The sequence below is a fragment of the Eschrichtius robustus genome (assembly GCF_028021215.1).
Source record: "Eschrichtius robustus isolate mEscRob2 chromosome Y unlocalized genomic scaffold, mEscRob2.pri SUPER_Y_unloc_3, whole genome shotgun sequence".
Taxonomy (NCBI): domain Eukaryota; kingdom Metazoa; phylum Chordata; class Mammalia; order Artiodactyla; family Eschrichtiidae; genus Eschrichtius; species Eschrichtius robustus.
This window is the reverse complement of record NW_027175154.1, coordinates 931,174-957,592: the sequence shown is the minus strand read 5'-3', so window position 1 is coordinate 957,592 and position 26,419 is coordinate 931,174. Positions and strand designations below refer to the sequence as shown.

The 26,419-nt window shown below is 44.0% G+C and overlaps 1 protein-coding gene across 1 annotated transcript; it reads left to right on the top strand.

Annotated features, from left to right (window-relative positions):
- Window positions 1–6,689: 6,689 nt before the first annotated feature.
- Window positions 6,690–24,860, top strand: LOC137757684 (ras-related protein Rab-9A-like). Its single transcript, XM_068534297.1, has 3 exons — window positions 6,690–6,856; window positions 20,710–20,737; window positions 23,929–24,860. The coding sequence occupies exon 3, from the start codon at window positions 23,960–23,962 to the stop codon at window positions 24,563–24,565; it is 606 nt and encodes a 201-aa protein (XP_068390398.1). The 5' UTR covers window positions 6,690–6,856; window positions 20,710–20,737; window positions 23,929–23,959; the 3' UTR covers window positions 24,566–24,860.
- The last annotated feature ends 1,559 nt before the right edge of the window (window positions 24,861–26,419 follow it).

The following is a 26,419-nucleotide window of genomic DNA, read 5'->3' as shown; positions in this document are numbered from 1 at the left end:
TTCTTTGCTCACACAGGACCGGGTTAAAGGAGCAGCTGATTCGGGGGCTCTGGCTCAGTCAGGCCGGGGGGAGGGAAGGGTATAGAATGCGGGGTGAGCCTGGGGCAGCAGAGGCCGGCGTGATGTTGCACCAGCGTGAGGTGCGCCGTGCGTTCTCCCAGGGAAGTTGTCCCTGGATCAGGGGACCCTGGCAGGGACAGGCTGCACAGGCTCCTGGGAGGGGAGGGGTGGAGAGTGACCTGGGCTTGCACACAGGTTTCTTGGTGGCAGCAGTAGCAGCCTTAGCGTCCCATGCCTGTCTCTGGGGTCCGCGCTGATAGCCTCGGCTCGCGCCCGTCTCTGGAGCTCTTTTAAGCGGCCCAAACTTGACATTCTGAAAGCAAAAAAAAAAAAAAAAAAACCTCTTATTTATAAGGTAAATGTCATAAAATTCTTTTTCTTTAAGAAAAAGGAAATCTGGATATTGTCCCCTAGTTTCTTAGTTTAGTTGACAAAGATGAGTTCAATCAAATGTCATCACTATACCCGTTGTAAGGACTAAAGCTGAGAATTCTTAGCAACATATTGGATCAGTCTCTCCTCCCCTGCACGTCTCCATCTGAACACAGATACCCTGTGGTATAAAATTACTGTGCATTTGAATTGTGTGCCTTGTTGTAAAGTAGTCCCTTCCTCACACAATTACATTATATCTCTAGGCTGGGGGATTTCACACTTAGCTAATCATATGAATTTTTCTCTATTCTATCTCTATTTTATCATTGCCTTATATTATTTGTGGACATGTTTTTTCCCCTTGAATTGTCCATCAAGTTCTTAGTTGTATTTATATCCCTCAAAGCCCAGAGGCTAACTCTGGGCATGCTAGATGCTTAATGAAACTTTGTAAAACAGGTTTTTACTTAGAGCGGAATTTCAGCGTGTGTTCATATGTATTTCTGTTCTGCATATTCCACCCCACACTTTGGAAGCCCGCATCCAACTTTAATAAACTAGATCAAATGTTACTATTGTTCATGTTTCAAACCCAATCTCCAGAAAAGGAACTTATTCAAAATAAGTTTATTTCATTGATGTTATGCAATTTGAAACTTATCAAATTAATAAAACAAAGCCCTGAGTTGTAGGAGCTGTGTTATATTGTGTTACTGTTCAAATATTTGGTGACCTTCCCAGTGGGCCAGTTCTAGAACCCCACACCCCTCAGATCAGATTTGCCATGTGACTTGCCGTGCCCCTCCCTTTGGAAGGATTGTACACCCCAGTGTGTGACATGCTTTTTAGCCAATGACATGGGTGGAAATGATGAACATCGCTTCTGCATGGAAGCTTTGAGAGCCAGCAGGGGTATTACTTTGATCTCTCTTCTTTCAGCCAGTGAGACCTGCAGTATATCAGCCAGAGGCTGCTCCACCAGCTCAGGTTCATCAGTTTGGGTCCAGAGGGGTGATGACATGGAACGGAACCACAGCTGACCCATAATGGACATTAAGGTAAGGACTAAATCTTGTTTTTGTAAGCCACGGAGATTTGAGGAGGGGTCATTTTTTCTACCACTGCATGGCTTAGCCTAAGATGGCTGATCCAAAAGTGTCAAGAGAGTGTTAACAGCGTACGGAAAACCCGAACGAACTTTTTGGCCAACCCAATAGTTGCAAATAAAGACATCCACTCCTTCTAACTTAGAAAAGGAGTTTCTTGGGGAGATGCTGGCTAGCTCTTAGAGACAAGGCTGGAGCTTGAGTTTGGACAGTAGGCAGGAAAACAAGAATCCAGATCATGAATGGCTTAATTGAGATGCTGTCACTGCTGGGTACTAGGTCCTGCCACTGGCATCATCACCACTGCCATTATCTGTGGTCACTGGGAACCAGGGGCCACCACTACCCATGCCAGAATGAACTCTGAGCTGTTCCAGCATCTCCATGTTGCTTTCCCAAGACTCAGATCTTCAAAGAGAGTATCTGATTGGCCGGAGTATCACATTGGTGGTTAGGATTTCAACGTATGAATTTTGGGGAGATACACACTTTCAGTCTACAGCAAGACAACTTGTTAAACTCTTTGAATGATAAGTTTTCTATAGAGTCCTTTGTATTTTCTAAGCATATCATCTGTGTTTAACACAGTTTTGTTTCTCCCTTTGCAATCATGATACTTGTTCTTTTATTTCTGTGTGCTAAGACCTCCAGTGCAATGTTGAAGAGACATACTTATCTTTTCCCTGCTTTAAAGGGCATACTTACAGATTTTAACTATTAAGAATGAATGGTGTTTGGTATAGGTTTTCAGCAGATATTCTTTATGAGGTTAAGAAACTTCCCTTTTATTCCTGGTTTGCTGAGATTATCAGGAATGGTTGTTGAATTTTATTGAATACATTGTTTTCTTTGTCTATTGATTTGATTGTATGTTTTTTCCCTCTTTCAAACTGATAATGTTAAACCACCCTTACATTCCTGAGATACATTTAAATTGTCATAACATATTCAATTCTGTTGTTTTGTTTTCTCTTGACTATGAGTCACTTTTTGCTGCTTCTTGGCATGTCTAATATTTTTTTGTTGCATGCTGTGCATTGTGTATAAATGAAACATAAATGCTCTAGATAATATCTTTCGCCATTGAGAGTTCCCCCGGTCCTTCATTAGGCAGGTAGTGTGAGGGATTTATCACTTTAATCCAATCAGGGATTGAGTTTAGGCTGAGCCTAGCTACAGCTGTGGCCAGCAGCCTGAACCGGCATGGATTATTTATGCCTATGTGGATGGTACTGACAGGAGGAGGTGAGAGGAAAGAAGTTGCTTATGTGAGCACAATAGTGGTCTCAGCTTTTACACTGAAAAGGTCAAGAAAGCTGTTGATGGGCATTGGGTACTCAGACGTATGGCAGCGGGGAGGTGGGAAGAGCACAGTTCTGCTTTACTGTCCTGAGTTCTAGCAGTGGCTCAAACTTTTATATGTGTCTGTGGATTTGGAAGGGCTTCTGTCTGAAGGAACGAGTTGCTAAGATAACTGGATTTTTGTCTGGCCCTTAACATTGTAGCCTAAGGCAAAGATTACATTTGGATGTCATTGAAAATATTTCTAAAGGTTGCTTAAAATTGCTTCATGAAAAAATTTCCACTTATTGCTCAAAAGCATATTGTAACATGGGATTCAAAATTTCAATAAAAATTACCCAGATTTCTACTCCCCTAACAATTCAGCTGTTTTGATTTTCCCACTTCCTTTCCATTCTTCTTTTTTTTTTTTAATAAACACTCATGTGCACAAACACCCATAGAAACATACACAAACATACTATTTACATATTGTAACCGTGGTGTGCCTGGGATTTTCCTCCTACTGCCTTTGAAGGTGAAGTTCAGTTTATGACTCACATTCATCAGGAAATCAGGAAAGGGATCAAATTCCCCACTTCATTCCTGAAGGTTAATGCCTGCTTCGTTCTGCCCTCTGTAATTACCCAGGTTAAGCTATGTTTAGAGTGTGGTAAAGAGAGAGCAGCACTGTTCCTCATGTACTTATTATTTTTAAGGGAGCACATTAGATTTAGTTATGGCTAGAGAAACAATTATAATTTGTTTCTCCATCAGTGATGAAGATTTTGTAATAGTTTGCATCTGTATTTAGAATTTGAGTGCAGCTACATGCTAGGTTCTTGGTGAACTGCTGTGCCCTCAACCTGCACCAGCCCTGCCCACTGCCACTTGCTCATCATGAGTTACCTCCTCGCTCATGCCTTCTCTGCTCCCATCACCCTGTATTCCCACCAGCTGCACCTTGTTTATTTCCTTCAAGGCCCTTAATCCAATTTATAACTGCACATTTATTTAGTTGCTTATTGAATGTCTCCTCCACTCTTCTGAGCTCTCTTAAGAAAGGGACTGAATCCAATTTATTCAGCAACGTAAGGTCATATGATATAAACACAGCTGGTGGATAGAAGCAAAAATGCGGGAGGGTGCCTGCGGACACCCCTGAATTCCTCCAGTGTCTTGTCTACCCGCTGTAGTCTCAATGCCTGAGAGTCCACATTTCTGATTATTTAGATATGTCATTTAATGGTGAAATTGCTGACCATTGAGTTCTGTGTTTTTTCCCTGTATGTGAAAAGTATAATCAATTTAATTTTCTTTCTTTTTTTCTGGCCACGCCACAGGCCATGTGGGATCTCAGTTCCCCGACCAGGGGACCAGGGATCAAACCCGCACCCCCTGCAGTGGAAGCGTGGAGTTTAAGAAGTCCACAGTCAGTTTAATTATAATCAATATTTATGATACCTGAATCTGGGGCCCACTTACTTGTAGCTTTTCATCAGAGATACCAGATGTGATTTCTTTCAGACTCCAGCTTGAAATGGAGTATTAACTCCCAGTGCTCATAGTAATAAGTAGGTGTTATTTAAGGAAAGGAATCATTAATGCCCAGCAACCTTGATCTCTTTTTCCTCCTTGAGTGATGCACTAGATGTTTACAGAATATAAAGGCAAAAACCCTAATTAGATGAAGGGAGCCAAAATAGGTCAGTTCTTCAATGGTTTTCGTCAGTAAACAAGTTCATGGAGCAAGAGCGATAGAGACCATCTGTCTAACTTATGTCAGCTTGCCAGCCACACATATCCAACAGCAGAAATGCCCCAAACTTGCCCTTCAGGGAAAAATCTTTCCACCCACCCTACTCTTGCACTGTCAAATCGATTAGGTAAAACAGTGGATGGTGGGGACTTCCCTGGTGGCGCAGTGGTTAAGAATCTGTCTGCCAATACAGGGCACACGGGTTCGAGCCCTGGTCCAGAAAGATCCCACATGCCACGGAGCAACTGAGCCCATGAGCCACAACTACTGAGCCTGCGCCCTAGAGCCCGTGCTCCACAACAGGAGAAGCCACCGCAATGAGAAGCCCAGGCACCGCAACAAAGAGTAGCCCCCGCTTGCCGCAATTAGAGAAAACTCGCTCACGGCAATGAAGACCCAATGCAGTCAAAAATAAATAAAATAAGTAAACTAAAAAAAAGAAAAAGTGGATGGTGGAAGAGACCAAAATATACAAGTATTCTTAAGAGTCAGCTGGCTAGTGTCCAAGTAAGAGTTATTTCAGAAAAAGGAGCTTTCTGCAATTCTTTCTTCAGGTGCTGACTATGGCTACACAGATATGTTTATATGCCTCACTCACATTTTGGAACCGCCTAAGAATCACTTGTAGGACCTTCTTAGGGACCTTTTTCCAAAACTCTTAGATTTCTCAAGGCTTACTTTAAGTCAAGATACAGTAATTTCGTAAGTGCACCTGTTAATAGCTGGTTGGTATTAGCGGTTACAGAGATAAACCCTTACCCCGTCACTCCTTGGCTATGATTATGACACATGATTTTCAGGTAGCATTTCCTTAGTGACCCTATGGAATGCTTGTTGCAATTTAGTCCAATGTATCTGACACTACGTATTTTTATTTTCTTTTGGAAAATTAACTCTAATGTTCTTATATGTTTGTTTTGTTGTGTAGTTTTAATTATGTTTTAAAATAAGATAATGAATATCTCTTTCTCCTCCCTATTGTCCATGGATTTATATTTTATAAGCCTTTACTCATATTTCCTTGGGGAAATAACCTGTACGGATAAGATTTTTTTTTTACTTTAATTAATTTATTTATTTTGGCTGCACCAGGTCTTAGTTGCAGCACGAGGGCTTCTTAGTTGCAGCATGCGGACTTCTTAGTTGCGGCATGCATGTGGGATCTAGTTCCCCCACCAGGGATGGAACCCGGGCCCCCTGCATTGGGAGTGCCCAGTCTTACCCACTGTGCCACCAGGGAAGTCCCTAAGATTTTTTTTTTCTATAAAAGAAAAATTCATTTAAACTCAAACTAGAACTCAGTCTTTATTACATGTCCCACTTTCACAAGTATTGTAAAATTGTCTTTTATATTGATACTTGTGACAGACTCTCTCAAATAGAACCGTTCTAGTCCTGAATGAAAAGTCTTAAATTAGATTCATTACCTGAAAATAACTCCCTAAAGAGCCAGAGGTTAATGATTGTGGGCCCAGGAAATAATAAAAGTGAGATCCTTCTCTTGGAAAACAAACTAAATCTGCCCTGCAAAATATATTTAGAGGGACTAAAAATTCCTCTTTGGTCTCCAGGAGCCTGTATCGGAAGACCCGTGCGCTGAACTCCATATTTTAAGTGAGGAATGAGGAAGAGTTTCCTCAGTACCACGTTTCCCACTACTGCTTTTTATTTAGAGAGGACAAAGGCAGTACAATTTTTAACAAGCCCAAGGAAATTTAAAAAATTTAATCAAAAATCCTGTTATTTCACAGTATCACAGCTGTTCTCATTTTTCATCTACTCGTTTGTCTACTTGCATATTCATTTCTCAACGTAATCACAAGCGTCCTGTGATTGTGCTTATGCGATCTGTTTATTTCCATTTTACGTCAACCTTTAAAGATAACTATTATTTCGTGCTCTCTCTCGCGGAAACGCAGCCGTAGGACCAGAGGAATAGCCGACCGGAAGAAACCCCGGGATTTAGCCAGAACTGACAGGCACGGAGTGGTTGAGGGCTGGGCGAAGGCGACCTCGAGGCCCCGCCTCCCCCGGGCCCCCCGACCAGGACCCGCCCCGCCTTCTCAGGGCTCCCGCCGGCCAGGCCTCGCCCTCTTTCCTCGGGCCCCGCCCCGTCGCCATGTTGTTCCCTCGGTGCTGGACGGGGGCAGCTGTAGTCGGACCCGGGCAGTGCCGCGGACGTCTGCTGCCCGCCGGGTCCTCGACCGTCTCTCTTTCCTCTCTGCACCCTATGGGCCGGCCCGGAGCTCCCGGGCTTCCTCCGTGTGGCCGCGAGGTGAGCGGGGCGCCGACTCCCCTCGGGGCCGGGCGGGGGCCTAGGCGGGCTGCGCGGGCGTTAGGGTCTGAGAGGAGCCCGCGGGCCGCGTGTGCGGCCTGGGCCTTGGGCAGCTGGGGCGGGAGGCGCGCGTGGCCCGTGCGGGTCACTCTCCCGCCCCGGGGTGGCGGGGCGCCTTGTTGCCCCCTGCCTCCTGCTGACTGACGCAGGTGGAAAGATGGGGTCGCGCACCCGGGGAGAGAGACACACGCCCGAAACAGAGACGCCCAGACGTCCTGGAGACACGCACACAGGGAAGGAGATCCATCGATACCTGGTGACACATACCCAAACACCCAGGGAGACGGACACATCCACACCAGCCCCCGGGGAGACACACAGGGTAACACGGAGAAACCCACCCAGGCGCGCCAACCCAGCGCACTCCCGCATGACTCATGGAGAGAAAGCAGAGGCGCGCACGATTTGATATTGGCGATCTCTGACCTGCTTCCCCGGTGGATATTTGCTAAGGTGTTGGGGCCACTCGGGAGACCAGTTGGGACGTGTGGGGTGTTATCGGATTCAGACTCTCGCTAGGGTTTCGGAATCGTGTTCCTCTCTTTCTTCTAGCTTAGTATGTAGGGAGGCAAGATGAAAATTGTAAGTGCTGACCAAGTAGTTGTGGAGGTATCAGTTGGTTTTTGGGTGGTGGTTTTTTCCTTTCAAATGCTGACACATCCCGTGACCGGGGTTCTTTTGAGGAATGACTTTTCTGCTAGTTTCCAAATTGTCACGTGACCACGTGCTTTTTGTAGGATTTCGGAGGCCTGATAAAAATCAATAGATTTTGGTTCCTTTTAAAAAAATCAATTAAAAAATTTTTTCTTCCGGGTTTGTCTTTCTCTGGCATCATTGTAGTGGAAAATCCCTAAATTGCCGGTAATCTCAAAACCACTGGGTGGAACAAAACTGAAGAGATGCCGGAAGCTCGGTGTTCTTCAGCCAAGGACTTTTAAGAAAACTGTTCTGTATTTCTCTTTTAGAAGCTTAGGTTGAAGTTGACTTCACTACTTGTCTCCTACTCTCTGCATCTGCTGTGGCCGTCTGGGGCTTTCTGCATTTTTGTGTGGAGGTTGTAAATTCCTCTTGTTTGTACTAAGAAGTTTCTGGCTTGCTGACTTATTTACTTTGGAGAGTTTTGTGAGTGGGGGATATTTTTGGTTTATTGTTTGTGAGGTTAGAATAGACGGAGGAAAACTAAGTAGAACCTTGTTGGCCTTGACTCCAGGCCGGGTTCTCGGAGGCTAAGGAAATACGTCAGTGCTCTTCCCTCTTGCCCAGCCTCTCCTATTTTCATTTCTTTCTTCCTCAGCCACTTCTTCCATCTAGATTGTGGTACCCTGGAGGCCTGCACATAAGTTCCTTTGGTTCTAGAGACGAACTCTTAGCCTACCCTCATTTCTTACCATTTCTTGGGCCGCCACTCCAGCACTGGGTGTTCTGTGCATGTAAATCCTGTAAGTACCTCATTTCCTTTACTTCTCACAGCATTTCTGTGGTATTAGCGCCATTTTAAAGATGAAGAATTTGCTGGGGCGTAGGAGGGGTAGGTCTGATTCCCCATGGGCACGGGTGGTGAGGGGCCAGAGCCGGGATTCACAGCAGGCCTGTGTGAGTTTGGAGTGGTGGTTCTCAGCGGGGGGGCGGGGGGTATTTGACAGTGTCTGCAGGCATTTTTGGTTCACACGTGAGAGGGAGTGCTGCAGGCGCCTATTGGGTGGAGACCAGGGATGCCGCTCAACATCCTACAATACACGGGACCGCTCCCCACGACGAACAGTTGTCTGGCCCAGAATGTCACTCGTGCCCAGGTTGAGAATCCCTGCTTGACCTCAGTCTGTGTAACTCCAGAGCTCACAGCCAGCGCTTCTGTAGTTCTTCAGATGTGATGTTGGTTCCTATTTAGGGTACCTCCTCCTCATTTTAAGAAAGAGCAGGGGGTGGGGAGGATTTGAGAACTTGAAGAGATTTCCCTTGACTAAGGGACATATTCATTCATTTGAAAGATTGACCAAAAAATTTCTGATAACAGAATCTCCCCCCGCCCTTTTTAGAAATATTTATTTATTTGACTGTGCTGGATCTTAGTGGCGGCACTTGGGATCTGGTTCCCTGACCAGGGATGGAACCCGGGCCCCCTGCATTGGGAGTGTGGAGTCTTAGCCACTGGACCACCAGGGAGATCTCTCCCCCCCTTTTTTTTCCGAAGGCAAAAGTGTCAGAATTTGAGAGTCACTTAGAGCCCTTGAAGTAGACTTAGGGAATTTGGTTTCTGTATTATTCCACTTGTCAACAAACATTTTCTGAGTAGCCCGTTGGTTGCTGATATAAACGTGCTGGTGATATGAAGGGCAGTGGGGAGTCCCCACCTCCCCGAAGCTTACAGTCTAATCACAGTCATGAGATCACGTTCTAACTTTGTCCTAGAACAAAATTTATTGCCCAGCCAAGGTCATGGGCCAGGTGTCTTTAAACCACACAGCTGGGACTTCCCTGGTGATGCAGTGGTTAAGAATCTGCCTGCCAGTGCAGGGGACACGGGTTTGAACCTTGGTCCGGGAAGATCCCACATGCTGCGGAGCAATGAAGCCCGTGCCCCACAACTACTGAGCCTGCATGCCACAACTACTGAGTCTGCGTGCCACAACTACTGAAGCCCGTGCACCTAGAGCCCATGCTCCATAACAAGAGAAGCCAATGCAATGAGAGGCCCCTGCACCTCAACAAAGAGTAGGCCCCGCTCGCCGCAACTAGAGGAAGCCCACGCACAGCAACGAAGACCCAATGCAGCCATAAATAAATAAATTAATTTGTTTAAAAAAAAAAAAAACAGCTGCACACCAGCACATAGGTACCTGTGTCATGGCATTTACTGTGGGTGGACTTAGGTGAAATGGGGAAAGGTTGATGTGTTTTTCTTTTAAATTTTATTGGAGTATAGTTGATTTACAACGTTGTGTTAGTTTCAGCAAAGTGATTCAGTTATACATATACATATATTCATTCTTTTTCAGATTCGTTTCGCATATAGGTTATTACAGAATATTGAGTAGAGTTCCTTGTGCAGTATAAGTAGGTCCTTGTTGGTTATCTGTTTTGTATATATATTAGTGTGTGTATGTTAATCCTAAGCTCCTAATTTATAAGGTTGATGTGTTTTTGATAGTTTTGTCAGTTGATCACGTGTGAAAATTTACAAGAAACAAATTGGGAAGCCATTCTTATTGAGCATAAAATTCTTCCTTGAATTAGCCTCAGTAGACAATAGTTCTGCATGCATTTTATCATTGAAATCAAGAAATATGGGGCTTCCCTGGTGGCACAGTGGTTAAGAATCTGCCTGCCAATGCAGGAGACACAGGTTCGATCCCTGGCCCGGGAAGATCCCACATGCCACGGAGCAACGAAGCCTGTGCGCCACAACTACAGAGCCCACACACCACAACTACTGAAGCCCACGCACCTAGAGCCCGTGTTCCACAACAAGAGAAGCCACCACAGTGAGACGCCCGTGCACTGCAATGAAGAGTAGCCCCTGCTCGCTGCAACTAGAGAAAGCCCGTGCACAGCAACAAAGACCCAACGCAGCCAAAAATAAAAATTAAAAAAAATTTATTAAAAAAAAAGAAAGAACAAATAAGCGATGAAATTTTTTTAATCGAATTTTGCATTTTTTCTCTTGCAGTCTCCAGCCTGTTTTCACCATGCCTAAAACTAGCCCCTTCAGTCCATGTAGTGCTTCATTCTGGTGGCAGATACAACTCTTAGGTGAACTTTGGGAGGGAGTGAGAGGAGTCCAGAAGGGTTGGCTCTGGGAGTTCCCTGGTGGCCTAGTGGTTAGGATTCTGGGCTTTCACTGCTGTGGCCCGGGTTCAGCCCCTGGTTGGGGAACTGAGATCCCGCAAGCCGTGCAGCACGGCCAAAAAAAAAGGGTTGGCTCTGTTTAGGAATTGGTGTGAGTGTTATTCTGTTATTCATGCAGTCAACACGGCATCTTTTGTGAGGAGCTTTGCTTTTTGGCTTGTGCTGATGGACAGTGTGTTGTTCACTGCTAATGGATAGATTTCTCTGCCTCTTATCAGTTTTTGTCTGCTATGGGGTAGAGGGGATGCTAAATTACACACCTAAAAATGATTGCTATCGCGTGGCATCTAGCAAAGGGATGTGTGGTCTGTTACTACTGGAGGGGTTTTATTCTGGGAAGGATCCAGAGGAATTGGTGCAGGAAGAACATCCACTGGCCTCGGAGGAGTCTTGCTGCATCTGCAGTTGGCTTGCTACTCTGGCCAGGTTAGGTCACCACATTTCTTTCTTCATAAAATGAGATGGTTGTACTTTATAATGTATGTCTATGAGAATACATGATACCAAGTAAAGACGTCACATAATTGGCTTCCAAGTACAGGCATACCTCGGAGATATTTTGGATTTGGTTCCAGACCATCGTAATAAAGCGAGTCACACAAATTCTTTGGTTTCCCAGTGCTTATAAAAGTTACATTTATACTGTACCTGTCTATTAAATGTGCAGTAGTATTATGCCTAAAAAAAACAATGCTTGTACCTTAATTAAAAAATACTTTATTGCTAACAGATGTTAACCATCATCTGCGTCTTCAGTGAGTTGTAATCTTTTTGCAGTACTGACATCAGTGATCACAGATCACCATAGGAAACATAATAATAATGAAAAAGTTTAGAATATTTCAAGAATTATGAAAATGTGACACAGACAAGAAGTGATCAAATGCTGTTGGAAAATGGCGGTGATACACTTGCTCCAGGCAGGGTTTCCCACAAGCCTTCAGTTTATAAAAGCCCACAATATCTGTGAAGTGCAATAAAGTGAGTTGTGCCTGTAGTTCTGCCTCAGGCAATTTGCTGGTCAAGCAGCAGGAGGAAATAAGCCAAATGGAAGAGAAAGAGAGAGAGAGAGGGGTAATAAATTTGTTAGTCAAAACCAAGGATAAGAAAATAGGGCCTGTGACTAAGTAGTTCATCAGCAGAACATTTATTAAGGATTTTTTTTTTTTTGAGGGGGTGAACTCACAAAACGCCTCAGCGAGTTTGGAAAGCTGTGATGCAGATGAAAGGTCAGGCTACCTGAGGGAAGGAGGCCGGGGACCCAGGTGTGTAGGTGGAGGAGGGCCGGCTAGCCTGGGTTGGGGAGGTGAGGCCAGAGCTTGCCAGAAATCCTGGGCGTGCCCGCTCGGGAGAGAACTGGGAGGAGAAATCTCCATTTCCCAGCGTGAATCTTGGTGTTGTACGTGTAGTGAAGTTGAGCTCTGGGTGTTTCCACCTTCTGGGTTCTTCCATTACTTTCTGTTAGGTTTTGACCGTGGCCAGTACAGGGTTTAGGATGCTGCTGCTTGTCATGAACACAGAGAAGATGAGATCTAAGTGAATGTAGGCGAGGTCATAGCTGGATCAGCATGGGCTCGGGAGAGCGGGCTGTGTGTTCTGGAAGAAATATAGAAAGAAGCGAAGCAGGCCATGGAAGCTTCACGCTGGCTTCACTGAACCGGCTCATTTCATCTCGGGGAGTCTGAACACAGGCTCCGCTTGTGTCCGAGGCCTGGTGCCTTACAAATGTCTGCTGTTGTTTGAAGGGGATGGAGAAACAGTATGGAACAACTTTCTACATTCATCCCGTGGCCACATTCATTATCCACGTGTGAAGGACAGCAGAGCAGTGTAGCCAGTGAACTGAGCTGCTGGGTCAGTGTGAACTGTTTTCATTCCAGGTTGTTGTGAACTGGATTAGGTTTTGGGGTACAGAGGCCAAGGTCGTTTCCAGAAGGTTTGTTCTCATGAGAGTGGTTGTGTTATCAAGGTTAGAGAAGCGTGAAAGACGCCTTACAGATTCCTGTTTCTGGAACGTGCTCTGTAGAACTTTAACAGATAGGGAGTGTTCAAATGATTTAACAGGTTCGCAAATGTTAGAACTCCCTGGGGTGCAGTGTGTGTCTAGGCGACCTCTCCGGTCTGCGCAGTTTCACGCTTGCATGTGTAATCAGAGCAGTGATTAGGTGAACACACCTGAACATACATATGTGGTTTAGTTGGAAGTCAGAACAGAAGAGCTGCTTGAAGGCCACATATTGGTGAGTGCAGAGCATTTTCTAGAATGAGTTCTAGTACTCTTAAATAAAATTTCAGCAGTGCTCTTTGGGAGCAAACAGCTCCTACCCTCGTATCCTGTTCCACATTAATATTTGCACAGTACCTGAATTTTATCACACTAGCCCTGGGAAACCCCGCCTCGCGAAGATATGGTGTCATCGAAAGGAATGTGGTGTGAGCTAACGTGGGGACTGAACAGGTGTCTTTTAGGTGTCTTATTTCAGGTGTCTTATTATAGGTAGATTTATGCTTGTTCCTTTTAAGGACTTCATTAAATAAAACAAAGAACAAAATGTGATCCTCACTTATAGGATTAGCAGTTTCCTGTGAATAAGTCTCTTCATTGAACTGTCACAGTTCATGGTCAAAGTGTAATATTAGGAAAGTCTTATGGGTGAGGGAAATAGTAACGCCAAGTAAAGATGAAAGTCTTGAGGGTGTTAGGAACTACACAAATTGATCACACGAAATATACAAATATTGCAGACATGTATTGATCATTTCTTGAGGTCCACAATCCTTTTAAGAATCTGATGAAACCTTTTCATACTCTTTCCAGAGAAAGGCTCAAACACATGCTTCCATCCATACCCTCATCCTTATTTCACATGTGATTCTAGGAGGTGCATTTTCCCCCTGCAGCTCCTTCATGGGCTCCAAATTAAGCACACTCGATACCTGTACTGTGTAATGCAATACTCATGTAGCTATTTAAGTTTAAGCGAATTGAAATGAAATAAAATTAACAATTCACTTCTTCAGCTGGACCAGCCGCATTTCAAGTGCTCAGTAGCCACATGTGGTTAGTGTACTGTACTGGGCATAAGAACATTTCCGTCATCACAGAAAGTTCTGTTGGATCACGCTGCTCTATACTTTCAGGATGATTTAAGAAAATTGAATTCCTTAACCAAATCTGTTTTTTTCTCCTCTCTTCTCCCTTCCCACTCTCTCCACCACTGTTAATGGTTAGTATACCTAACTACAGAGGTGCCTGGTTTTAAGCAAAATTGAAAGTATATACTTCTTTAAAGTTTAATTAGATAGCTCATCTTCATAAAAGAGTACTTACTGAAACGAGTTCTTTTAGTAGAGTGAGCTGCTCTGACATCGTGGTAGCGTGGTCTGATTTACACAGCGTTCTCCTTGTCTAGCTGTCTCTGAGGTAATGCTCAGTGGTCACCTAGATAATTTATTTCATCTGACAAGTTGTGCCTCCAGTTTGGTCTGTTCTTCTGGTATTTTGCTTAATTCTTCTGTTTTGCTTGACTTCTTGCTGTAAGAGATCATGCCCATTATTACACTTAATGACTTCCTTGACTTGCCTCTCGTTCATCTGTTTCAGCAAAGACGACTAGGAAGACTGGAAATAAAGAGTGGAGCTAATAGGCTGTTAAGCGAGACACACCTGTATTAAGATATAAGGAAACAAATACACCTCAGGCGAAAATAGAAATAATGTAAGGATTAGCCATGCTTTTGTCGCCTTGGTTAGTTTCTTCAAACCTCGGTTTCTCAAGCTATGAAATGAAGTGGCATGCCTCTCACTAGGGCATTCAGAGTGAGTGCAAAAGGAATGTGTGATTTTGGAAAAAAAAAATTGTTCCTAAATTTAAACCAGGAGTGATAAATTCAGTTTAAGTTTTTGGAAGTGAGAGTTAGTCACGGGGTTTCAGATTTGAAAATCTGAAATTTTGAGGAAGCAGTTTATAAACCCAGCGTATTCTCCCTTTGGTAACTTGTTAGAGGAATGTCGTTTTTCAGCGTTTCCTGTTGCATTCAGTACTTATTTTAAAGTGGTTTCCTCATGTGACTTTCAAGTAAGAATCAAGTTTTTTGTCCTCTCCCACACATTTTTTTTTTTCCCCCACACATTTTAATAGACCTCAAAAATAGAATGGGGGAAGGAACTAATTGAGTAGAGAAAGAAAGAACTGTAAGTACGGTAAGTACAAATAGAGAAATAAGAATAGAATAACAAGAATGAAGGAGGAAGTAGTTCACTCTTTGTTCTCAGTTTAGCATTCATTTGGTACCTCATCGAATGGAAAGCTTTGTACTAGATGCTGCAGAACCAAAAAAGGACAAATGAATGGATGGCGTTAGGTGTTGTGTGTCCCTCCCAGGGAATTGACGCTGTAATTGGGAAACACACATACACAACTGACAGATGGTTAAAGCATAAGTGAAGGAGAGCTGTAATAGAGGTGGGATGGTTATGAGAATGAGGAGAAAGGTTAGGTTTCAGGGGACGGGGGGTGTGGGTGGCAAAAGCGGGCCTTTGGATGACTCGGATTTTCCTAGCTGTCTATGTTGGGGGAGGGGCCTGCTAGTCCCAGATAAGGGCCTGAGCAAAGGCTGGACAGTAAATGCCTGTGATAAGTTTGGGGATGGTGACTTGTAGGGATATAATTGGGACAGGCAGGTACGTGAGGTTGGATAGCTCTTGGAATGCCATGCCCAAAATCCTATATAATAAAAGTAATAAAGAAATAAATGGATTTCGTTATCTGTAAGAATGGAGGCAGTTAGATCCATAACCAATAAAAAGTGTCTACGTTTAATCAGTACAAACATTTCTATTTGAGATATATATTCTCCATGCTTGGATCTGACTCCCCCTTGGTTTACTGTAATATAATAATTGGCTTTGAAAGCCAGCATGGGGGTGGAGAAGGCCAGGGAAAAGGCTACTACTGATACACTATCCATAAACAATTGATAGTGCAAGATAAAAGTACACAATAGAAAAGCTGGAAAAATAGTGTTATGAAAAGGAAAGGGTTGGTTACAATGCGCTCTTTTTATCTTTAGTTTTGAGGTATTTGCTGAAAGCATAGTTCATTTTCTTTCCTGCCAGTAACCTACTTAACCAACTTCCTGTTCAGATTAGTGTGCGCCATGTATGACATGCATTGGTGCCTGCACATGGTATTGTAATCCTAATAGAGTATCTGTGTGTGTGTAACTGGCTTATTGAAAAGGATTCTGCTGAAGGGACAAGGAGATCATCTGTGGCACGTGTAAATCTAATGTTAGGGTCTTACTGCTAATTCTCAGGCTGATATAATTCCCATACTGTAAAATTCACCTTTTTAATGTATGCAATTCAGTTGTTTTTAGTATATACACTAAATTGTGCAGCCGTCACCACTATCTAATTCCAGAGTATTTTTGTCATACCCCCCCCCCCCAAAAAAAGAAAGAAAGAAACCCCATACCCATTAGCAGTTACTCCCGATTCCCTGGAACCACAAATCTACTTTCTGTCTCTATGGATTTGCCTATTCTGAACATTTCATATAAATGGGATAATATAATATATGGCCTTTTGTGTGTGGCTTCTTTAAAATACAGTGTTTCTGAGGTTCATCCACGTTGTTGCGTGCATCAGTACTTCATTCCTTTCTATGGCTGATTAATCTTCCATTGTATGGATAGGCTACATTTTATTATCTATTCATCAGCTGATGGACATTGGGTTGTTTCCATTTTTTGGCTATTGTAAATAATGCTACTTTGAATATTCATGTACAAGTTTTTGTGTGGATGTGTTTTTGATTTTAGTCACCCTAGTGGGTGTGAAGTGGTGTCTCATTATAGTTTTGATTTGCATTTCACTACTGGCTAATGATGTTGATCATTTTTGCCCATTTTTAAGTTGTTTTTTGAAAAATTATTGATTAATTTTAAGAGTTCTGGATACAGGTCCTTTATCAGATATAAGATTTGCAAATATTTTCTCCCATCCTGTGGGTTGTCTTTTCACTTTCTTGACAGTGTCGTTTGAAGCACAAAAGTTTTAAATTTTGATGAAGTTCAGTTTACCTATTTTTTCTTCTGTTACTTGTGTTTTTGGCTTCATATTGAGTTATTTTTAATATAATCTTGAGTTACAGAAGAATTTAAGAAACAGTTGTCCTTAAGGTCTGGTGGATAGCGGTATTTGGTGAAACTTTAAAAGAAAATCATTTCTGTTTCATTTCAATTACGGCATTCAGTCAAGCTAGGCTTTAAGTGAAAACGAAGCTTTAAAAAATATTGAGTCTGCCAACCCCTGTCCAAATTGCAGATTCAAGAGCAAAATAAATTATTGTGGTTGCTTTAAAAAATACACATTTGATATTAAAAAAAGGAGTATGAATTTGCAACCAAATCAGGACTTTGAAGACTGAACTTGGTATTGATTATTCGAGGTTTTCTTGCAGACTTTCATGTTAACCTGTGAGCTTTTACATGGTGTCATCACGACGTGCATGTTCTTCAGGTTTATCACTTAACAATGTATTTCTACAGACCCGTGTTTCCATGTCTCCTCAAGGGCGGCAGATGATCCCCAATTATGCATTTAGGTCATTTCCGTTTACCCCACTTGGAAAGTCATTCCTTCCTTCCTTCCTTCCTTTCCCTCCTTCCCTCCCTTCCCCCTTCCTTCCTTCCTTCCTCCCTCCCTCCCTCCCTCTCTTCCTTCCTTCCAAGATGGTTTTAGAATGGTATGAGGATGTATTTTTTGGTAGAGTCTAGAAAATTGACAACTCAGGGAAAAGTCTGGGCATTTTTGTCATGGTATAATACATTTCCATTAACTGATTCTTTTTAGAGAGCTTGTTTCATTATAAAAATGAAATTGCCATGGGACTTCCCTGGTGGCACAGTGGATAGGACTCCATGCTCCCAATGCAGGGGGCCCAGGTTCGATTCCTGGTCAGGGAACTAGATCCCACATGCATGCCGCAACTAAGAGTTTGCATGCCACAACTAAGGAACCCGCGTGCCGCAACCAAGACCCCACGCATCCAAATAAATAAATATTTTAAAAAATGAAATTGCCGTGATAGGCATGCTGATTTCAGTATTGTCTCTGCACATAGAGGTACGTGCAGGGTGTGCTAGGAGCACAGGGGAAGGGTTTCACGGGGAGACGAGGTCTAGCTGCATCTCCAAGGGTGAGCAGGAGTTCGCCGCCGGCCAGAGAGCAGGAGGAGGGGTTTGTAGTGAATATCTTACTGCAGTCTCAAGTACGAGGCCCAACCACCGCAGTTTTCAGCCCCAAAGTCGCTGATACCATTGGTACTGACAGTTGAGAGGGATGGTAAGGGATCCATCGCAGCTCTGCCCGAGGCCTCCCTGCCGCCCTCGCCTCAGTCTGCTCTTGATTGCAGCCAGCTGCCTTTCTGGACTCCGCATCTGTTCAGGTTGCGGGCTGCAGAAGCTATTTCAGGGCTCCGCTCGCTCCGAGGGTGTCAGCAGGAATCCTTCCGTGGCTGCTGAGGCCCTGCCCGCCCCAGGGTCCGCCCCTCCAGTCCCGTCGACACAGCTCGCGCTGCTCTCCCCGGCTCCGGATGCCCGGCCCACCCTGGGCTCTCCCAGGACGTGCCCGGTGCCTTGGCCGGGCCTTTGCACCACTGGTCCCGCCTCCTGGTTCTGGCCCCCTCCCCCTTCCACAGGTTCCTCCTCCTGCTGCTGAGCTTTGCTGGTGGTCAAATCCCCCAGCAGTGGGCTCAGCCTTTGGGGAGGCTGGTTCTAAGGATGGCATGAGCCTGAAACGGTCATGGAGACACTGCTTTAGAACAGCCCACGCTGGGGACTGGTGCATAGTCTCGCGCTAACACAGGGGAACACTGCTGATGGTCCTCTGGCCTTGGAAGTTACCGCTTCTTTCTTTAACTGAGCAGCAGGTGAAGTAGCTCTCTCTGTTACAGGATCATGTTGGATGAAAATGTAATTCCCCTGATGGCTGGAATCACACAGCTCCGTGAGATGCTCACACCTGGGGCCTGGTCTGACCTAGGGAGCTGCAGGGGCAGAATCCCTGCACTGTTTAAGCTGTTCTTTGGGTTTTGGTTGGGTGTTGTACTCTATAGCATGTACCTCTCATTTGTAAGACTTGTATCAGTTATAACGCAAGTGGGTTTGTGCCCGGATTGTCAGCTCCCCCAACTACGAGCCCCACCTGCCAGGGCCTGGGTGTGGCCTGCATCCTGAGTGCCTGGCCCGGGGAGGCACGCACTGAGGACTCCTGCAAAACTGCTTTCCTACCCGCTCCACACGCTCGGCTTCTGGGAGGCACCACAGGGTTCTGCAGATGTGTGATTGCAGTTGCATTTAAAACATGTTCAAACTGGAAACTCTAATAGAACTTAGGTAGACTCAGATGTGCTTTATCTATGTGTCAGTGGATTGAATACTAGTAGTTCTGTCAGGTTCACTTGTTTTTGTGCAGATCTTGAAATAAAGCAAGCAGGTGGAAGACTCTTCCCATTGCTACCCCTTCTTTTCATTATACCTAAGACAGCAACAGGAGCGCCCTCTGAAATAAATGCAAAGGCAGCTGAGACTGCCGCGCCTGTGGGTTAGCTACTGGGCTTTGGAGCCGGTCGCATTCCTATCTCACTGCCCCCCTTGACTAGCTGTGTGACCTCGAGCAAGGACCGTAACGTCTCTGAGTCAGAGTCTTCATCCACAGGGTAGGGATAATGAGAGGCTTGTGAGGAGTGAACACAGTGAAGCAGAGTCAGTGGCTTTCAGGGCTCAGTGTTAGCGTGGTGGTGGTGGTGGTGATTTTCTCCTTAACCCCCAAATATCAAGATTCTGAAGGGTATCATTTTTTTCATTGAATTTATAAGTTGAAGGCTGCTTTACGTAAGTCCCACAAAAATGCCCTTTGCTTTTAGAAAAGGGAGGGACAGGGGTTTGGAACTGTTGGTTTAGATCGGAAGAGGCTAGTACTTCAGCACAGCTCCGCCTGGTTGGCACAGGAGGCCTTCACCCGGAATTTGGTCTGTAGGACTAGGATCCGTTGGCTTCCTAATATCTGCCTGCGTTGCCCTCTGGTTTGTTCTGCCCAGGACTCTTCTGAAATTTGACTGAACGAATGGCCATAAAAGAAATTACCTCATTTCTATAAAACTCCCAGTAAAGACTTCTTCATGTGTCCATTCCACAGAAACTCCCTGCACTCCTCTAACGAGCCTGGCACAGTGGTGAACCGCTTTCCCTGTTGTCCGTGTCCAAGTGGATCTTCCAGACAGCCCTAGAGATAGGTACTGCTGTCACCAGAGTCGCCAGAGCTGCAGGATGTCTAATAGCCTGCCCACGAGTCTGCGCTCTTGGCCTCTGGCACAGGGAACCAGCCTCCTTTCTGACAGTGGGCCTCCATTCTCTCACAAAATTTCCTGTCTGCCTTGGCTGCCCAGAAAGAAGCTTCACGAAATTCTGCACTGCCTTAGTCTTTGCCTGACTTTTCCTGTGTCACATTAGCTGCCTCTCCCTTGAGTGGTCCTTCTTTTTTCCTTGTTTGTGTTAGCTTTATTCTGTGGAATATGATTATTCTAAAACACTCAAAATTTGGGCAGATTTTGAGTAATTTATATTTTACATTTCATCTTAACCAAATTTTACAGCTGTCTAAATGGGATACTTAGAAAGGTAGGATGGGTGGGGACAGGTGAAAAACTTGTTGGAAAAAAACAATGGTTAAAGTGTAGTATTTGATTCTAGGGCTATTTTTAGGCTGAGAAGGGTCATGGGCAGCTTTCAGGTGCAGTTTTCCTTTTAAATTAAGAATCTAGCTACTAATGGAAGTCAGACATTTCTTTTGCATTTTAATTCTTGTGTTTACTCTTAAAGTTATGAAAGCAGATTGAATCTACATTGCTAAGGTGTGCTTTCTGATTTTTTCTTTGCAGATGATGATGTTTGAACTGAACAATTAAGGTAAGATTATGGCTTATGTCACATGCTTTTCTTATTCAGCTTTCTTTATAGGGTTTAGCTGATTGCTAAAGTCATGTTTTAGCTTGGGTGAAGATTATTGCCTTTGGGCAGTCCTTCTAAACTGGAGTATAAAAGGCCTTCATTTTAAGGTAAGTTTTGAAAAGAGCGTATCAGGATACGTTTATTCATTCAGCTTATACTAAAGAAGTTTCAAAGCATTTTACTGTTTTCAGAGAAGAAAAAGGGGACATTTTGAATGTTCATAAACTCATTATGTTACGTTAATGTAGAGATTGCATGAAGCTAGCTTTTGTTAGATGTCAGTGGGAAATAAGATAGTCCGTATAATTATCTGTATCACCATGCGTGTTTATGTTCAATGCTACCGTTAGACTCGGAGAGCTGTTTGTGCCTGTGTTAGTTGTTTGAGCAAAGGCCAGCGTACCCCCAAATAGGATACCTGGGAGACCCCAAATTATACATGAGAAATGTAAAAAATTGTACCCTATTTCCTGGTGTGTGGGGCTAGCGTATCCCAAATTTGTTTGATCAGAATAAGGGCACAAACTGGGAAATGCCACATTATTATGAAGAAAGAAAAGAACTATGAAAGTGTTCTGATAGAGTTACGAATTACAAATCTCAAGGAATTTCTAAGACTTAATTTGGTAGATGTATGTAACCACGCATCTGGGTGGAGGTTGTCAGATTGCACAGTCTGGTTTATAATTTGATGTACAGATCCTAACAAGTTGATGCTGTACAATGAAACTTTGTGTCCAGTGAGGCAGTTAGAGACTTACTAAAATCCTGAGATAAATGATAGACTAGAATTCAGCACATCTGTTACACCCTTGTAACACAACATGGAACATCTGTGTTTATGTAGCTTCAAAATCACGAGAAAGGAACAATCTTGGGATGGGGGGCTTCTGGGGGAGGTTCCCAGTGTAGGGTATGACGGTGCTGAACGGTTCTGAGGGCCCAGCGGTTAGTTCGTGAAGTGGGGTTGGGTTCGCCAGCAGAGGGAGCAGCACGTGCCAGGACGAAGGCAAGGGCGAGTGTGAGGGCCGAGCGTGTGGATCGGAATTTCACTTCCCTCTGGCAGTGCGTTTCTGAATGGCTGATGCCAAGAATGGGCAGCAGGGCCAGGTGTCTTGCCTTAGAAGTGGGACTTAGAACTGAATCTCTGGAGAAGCACTGAAGAATGTTAAAGAGGGAGCGTTAGATGCTTTCCTTGTGTCAGAATAGTTGGTGTGCTTTTTTGGTTTTGCTACTCTTTTTTCCTAAGTTGAAGTCGTGTAAGCAAGATTCCAAAGAATTAAACAAAGGAACTGATTTAGTGCACTGTTACTATGTCAGGAAATTAAAGGCCTTGAGATAGTTTCAGTTTCCTCTCTAATATTAATTTAGCCTGAGCATTGGGCAGAGCCATCCATTGAAGTCGAAAAGTCTCCAAGTAGTATGCACTTTAATTGCCTCACACTTTCGTTGGCCAATTTAAATTGTATTAATTATAGTAGTAATTACTGCAGTAATTTAAAAGAGCTAATAAGAGTTAGGGACAAGTTGCCACATATTTATAAGAATGGTGTGTAGCATGTAGTAGGAAATGCAGAATTCTTGCACGTTATGGGAAGTGTTCAGTTACATTATGCCGGGTCATACTTGCATATAACCAGGCGATTGCCAGGTAATGTTTGTTTACTGCAGTGATTTTGCAAATTCATCCTAGTCAATACAACAATTATTGTTCATGCCTTTATTACCTTCCCATTGAGGGATTCACAATATCTACTTTCATGTTCAAGTTAATTACCATTTTTCCTCTAGGGCTGTGCTGTCCAATACAGCTGTTGGCTCTTTAAATGTGACTATTCAAATTAGTGAAAATTATATAAAATTTAAAATTCATTTCCTTGCTCCCACTAGCCACTTGCGGGTAGTGGCTGACATATCAGACAGTCCAGATGGAGGACATCTCCATCGTTGCAGAAAATTCTGTTAGTGCTACTCTAAAGGTTGTCTTCTTTTACAAATATCTTAAAAGCCATTTAATATTGAAATATTCACAGTTTAAATGATATAATTTGATTCAAAATAATTGGGCAGAAGGGAGAATGGGATGCTATGGAGGAAACAAGATTTGCTGTAAGTTGATAAATGGTGAAGCTAGGTTTAGGGTCTGTGAGGTGTCATCATATTATTCTCATTATTCAGAAATTGTGTATGTTTGAAAATTTTCATAATAAAGAATTAAAACAGAAGCCTTAAATAGGAACAGTGCTCCCACCAGCCTACACAAGGGCGTCTGAATCTCCGTACCCGGCCCACCCTGCCCCCCGCCGGGGGACTGGTGGCGGGGAGGGAGTTAGTCCTGCCCCAGGGCTTCCCCTGAAGGGTACGCATGGTACCACATTTTTGTTTAATGTTCATTTCATTCCCTCTCGAAACACACAAGTAACAGCCCAGGCGCGCATTTGTTCAGAAGAGTTGGAGCTGCCCAAATGAATCTTCTGGGTAGAATGTACTAGGTTATAATATTATATCAAAAATTCGAGTGGTGCTGCTGACATTAATGTTAGCCAACTCAAAATAGTGTTCCTAATGAAAAGAATAGAGTCCTTTACTCGGGGGTTGGCTTCGATCTATTCACAGCCAGATCAGTCAGTTGTGTCTCTGGTTTCCTGCTTACCAGCTCCTATGGGGATGGCGCTGAGAGAGAGAAAGAGGTGGGTTGTCTAGAAACCCCCTGGCCTGAGAGGAAAGCCATCAGTGAACACTGTCACCGTGCCACCGGAGGGCTGTTTGCAGTTGCTACAGAAACGTGCCAACTTCGGTCTCCCACTGCATCTGTAACAAATGGTGGCAGGGCTTATTGTGAGCCAAGAGGAACGGTTGAGAGGACAGTCTTTGGGGTCAGACTTGGCCTTGAGTGCTAGCCTCAGTCAGCGGTGACCCGAGGAAGGGGAAGAATGAGCCCTCAGCAGCTGTCAGAGAGAGTGATGGTCGAGTGGTGCCTAGCACGAGGCGGAGGGCTCAGTAGGTGACATCTCTTGCCGTCCGGTATTCCCTGCGCAGAAAGGAATTGGGGCTCTGTGTTTTATTTCCCTTAGACACTGACATTCATAGAGGCATGTAGAGCCATGTACAGGTCTAAAGGAATGTAATGGTACCCTTTTATTTTACAGGGTTCCGAAATCAGAGATCTTGAGATTAAAAATGGCAGGAAAATCATCGCTTCTTAAAGCAATTCTCCTTGGAGATGGCGGAGTTGGGAAGAGTTCTCTAATGAACAGATACGTGACTAATAAGTTTGATGCCCAGCTCTTCCATACAATAGGTGTGGAATTTTTAGATAAAGATTTGGAGGTGGATGAACATTTTGTTACCATGCAGATTTGGGACACGGCCGGTCAAGAGCGGTTCAGAAGCCTGAGGACGCCATTTTATAGAGGTTCTGACTGTTGCCTACTTACTTTTAGCGTCGATGATTCTCAAAGCTTCCAGAATTTGAGTAACTGGAAGAAAGAATTCATATATTATGCGGATGTGAAGGAGCCCGAAAGCTTTCCTTTTGTGATTTTGGGTAACAAGGTTGACATCAGCGAGCGGCAGGTGTCTGCAGAAGAAGCTCAAGCCTGGTGCAGGGACAACGGCGACTATCCTTACTTTGAAACAAGTGCAAAAGATGCCACGAATGTGGCAGCGGCCTTTGAGGAAGCAGTTCGAAGAGTGCTTGCTACCGAGGATAGGTCAGATCACTTGATTCAGACAGACACAGTCAGTCTGCACCGAAAGCCCAAGCCCAGCTCATCTTGCTGTTGAAGTTCGAGAGGTTGCCTGTGCGATCTAACCAGCTCACACACATGCACAGATAAGCACAGGGTGGAGATGAGAATTCGTGTTTGCAGCGATGGATCACGTACTCGTGAAATTAAACTAACCACATTGCTGCCTTGTTGGTGGGTGGGAGAAGGGACACATCCACTCCCAGGAGAATCTCTTTACTCAGTAATGGCACCTTACCTTTATAAGTTGTAACGGTTGTCTAATAATGTTTAATTTAAATATGTATGTCACACAGCTAATAAATGAGATGACCAAGACTTTATAATTAAAACACTTGAGTATTCTAGAAGTTACTGTTTTTTCCCCGGGAAAATGGAGAACTACTTTTTCTATGTGTATATTTTTATGTAATTAGCACTCTGTTCCTGGTTCAGGGAAAACATGTCCTAAAGCAGTAACGTTAGATATTAAAGATTAAAATCCAGTGCATTTGCTGTGTAGTCGTGTGATTTGAGGACGTGTTCATTTGGTTTAGAATTATGTGCGTGTTCGCTTTTTCATTCTACGTATCAGAATTGATCTCACTCGTAATCACTTGTCATTTGTGTGCCCCCCTCACCCCCCCAACACAGAAGCCGGCTTTATCACTCTTGGAGGAGGTACTGCTTCTGGATTGTACTGTGTGTGCGGGTAAATGAAGACATCTTTATTTGGTCATGTATTTATTCAGTGTCTTCTGCGTCACTGAGCTTTGTTTAGTGATTTGGTCTCGAGATTTTTCGTCATTCTGCTGCAATGAGCAGCCTTATTGGTGAGCAAGTTGTGGTCTTTCGTGGGTAAAGTTCACGCGCTGCGCCATTCATGCGGATCCCATCCCGCAGAGGCACACCAGTGCCAGGCGCACGCGTTAGTGAGGACAGGACCCTTGGCTGTGGAGCGGTGGGTTATCAAGCCACATGCTTTTGGGGGGTTGTCCTGTGCGGGGGGATACATTTTGGAACAGCTAGGTTGAGAGATTTCTCTCCCTGGCCCTGCTCCTTGGAACCACTTGACACAGAACACCAATACAGTAAGCTCAGCTTTTGAAAATCTAATTTCCTAACACAACAGATTTGGCTCTAAGCGAAACATTTTCACATTTTAAATTTGGGGAAATTAAATCTCTTTGTAGTCTCAGGTTAGAGAGAGCTGTAGTTTTTATTATTTATAATCAATTATGCCCCCGCCCCACCAAACTATAATCCTCCATTCAGAAAACAAAATAGGAATCCACCATGAACAAACGAGTGTATATTATATATTCCCTTTGTTTTTTTCTCTAGGGGACTTGCCTTGTTATTTTAAATCAAGTGTACCCATTGTTTAGTGACTTGCCCTTTTCTCTTAATCTGTCTGGATATATTTCCATTATATAGTAGACCTCCCTCATTTATTTGCTGCATGGATGTCTAACAGTTTATTCAAACCGTTCTCTGCTGATAGCTAGCTAGCAGTAGTAAAGTTTCCCACACCTTGCTCACCAGTGGATATTAGGAGTACGTTTTTTGTTGTTTACCATTTGAATAGGTGATAGAGTCACACGGTTGAACATTATAAGGCACAAGGGACAAATATCTACCCTTGCCACCGAGTTCCCACGCATGGAGGCAGCCATGTGTCAGTTTCATGGTTATCCGTCTAGATTTTTAGTACGTAAGGAAAGCATATTGTGTTAGTTCGCTAGTGCTGCCATAACATGCAGATCAGGCAGTTTAAACAATGGGGATTTCTTTTCTCACAGTTCTGGAGGCTAGAGGTCCAAGATCAAGGTGTTGATAGGTTTAGTTTTTCCTGAGTCCTCTCTCCATGGCTTGCAGGGGATCTTTCCCCTGCACACAACACTTCCCCACC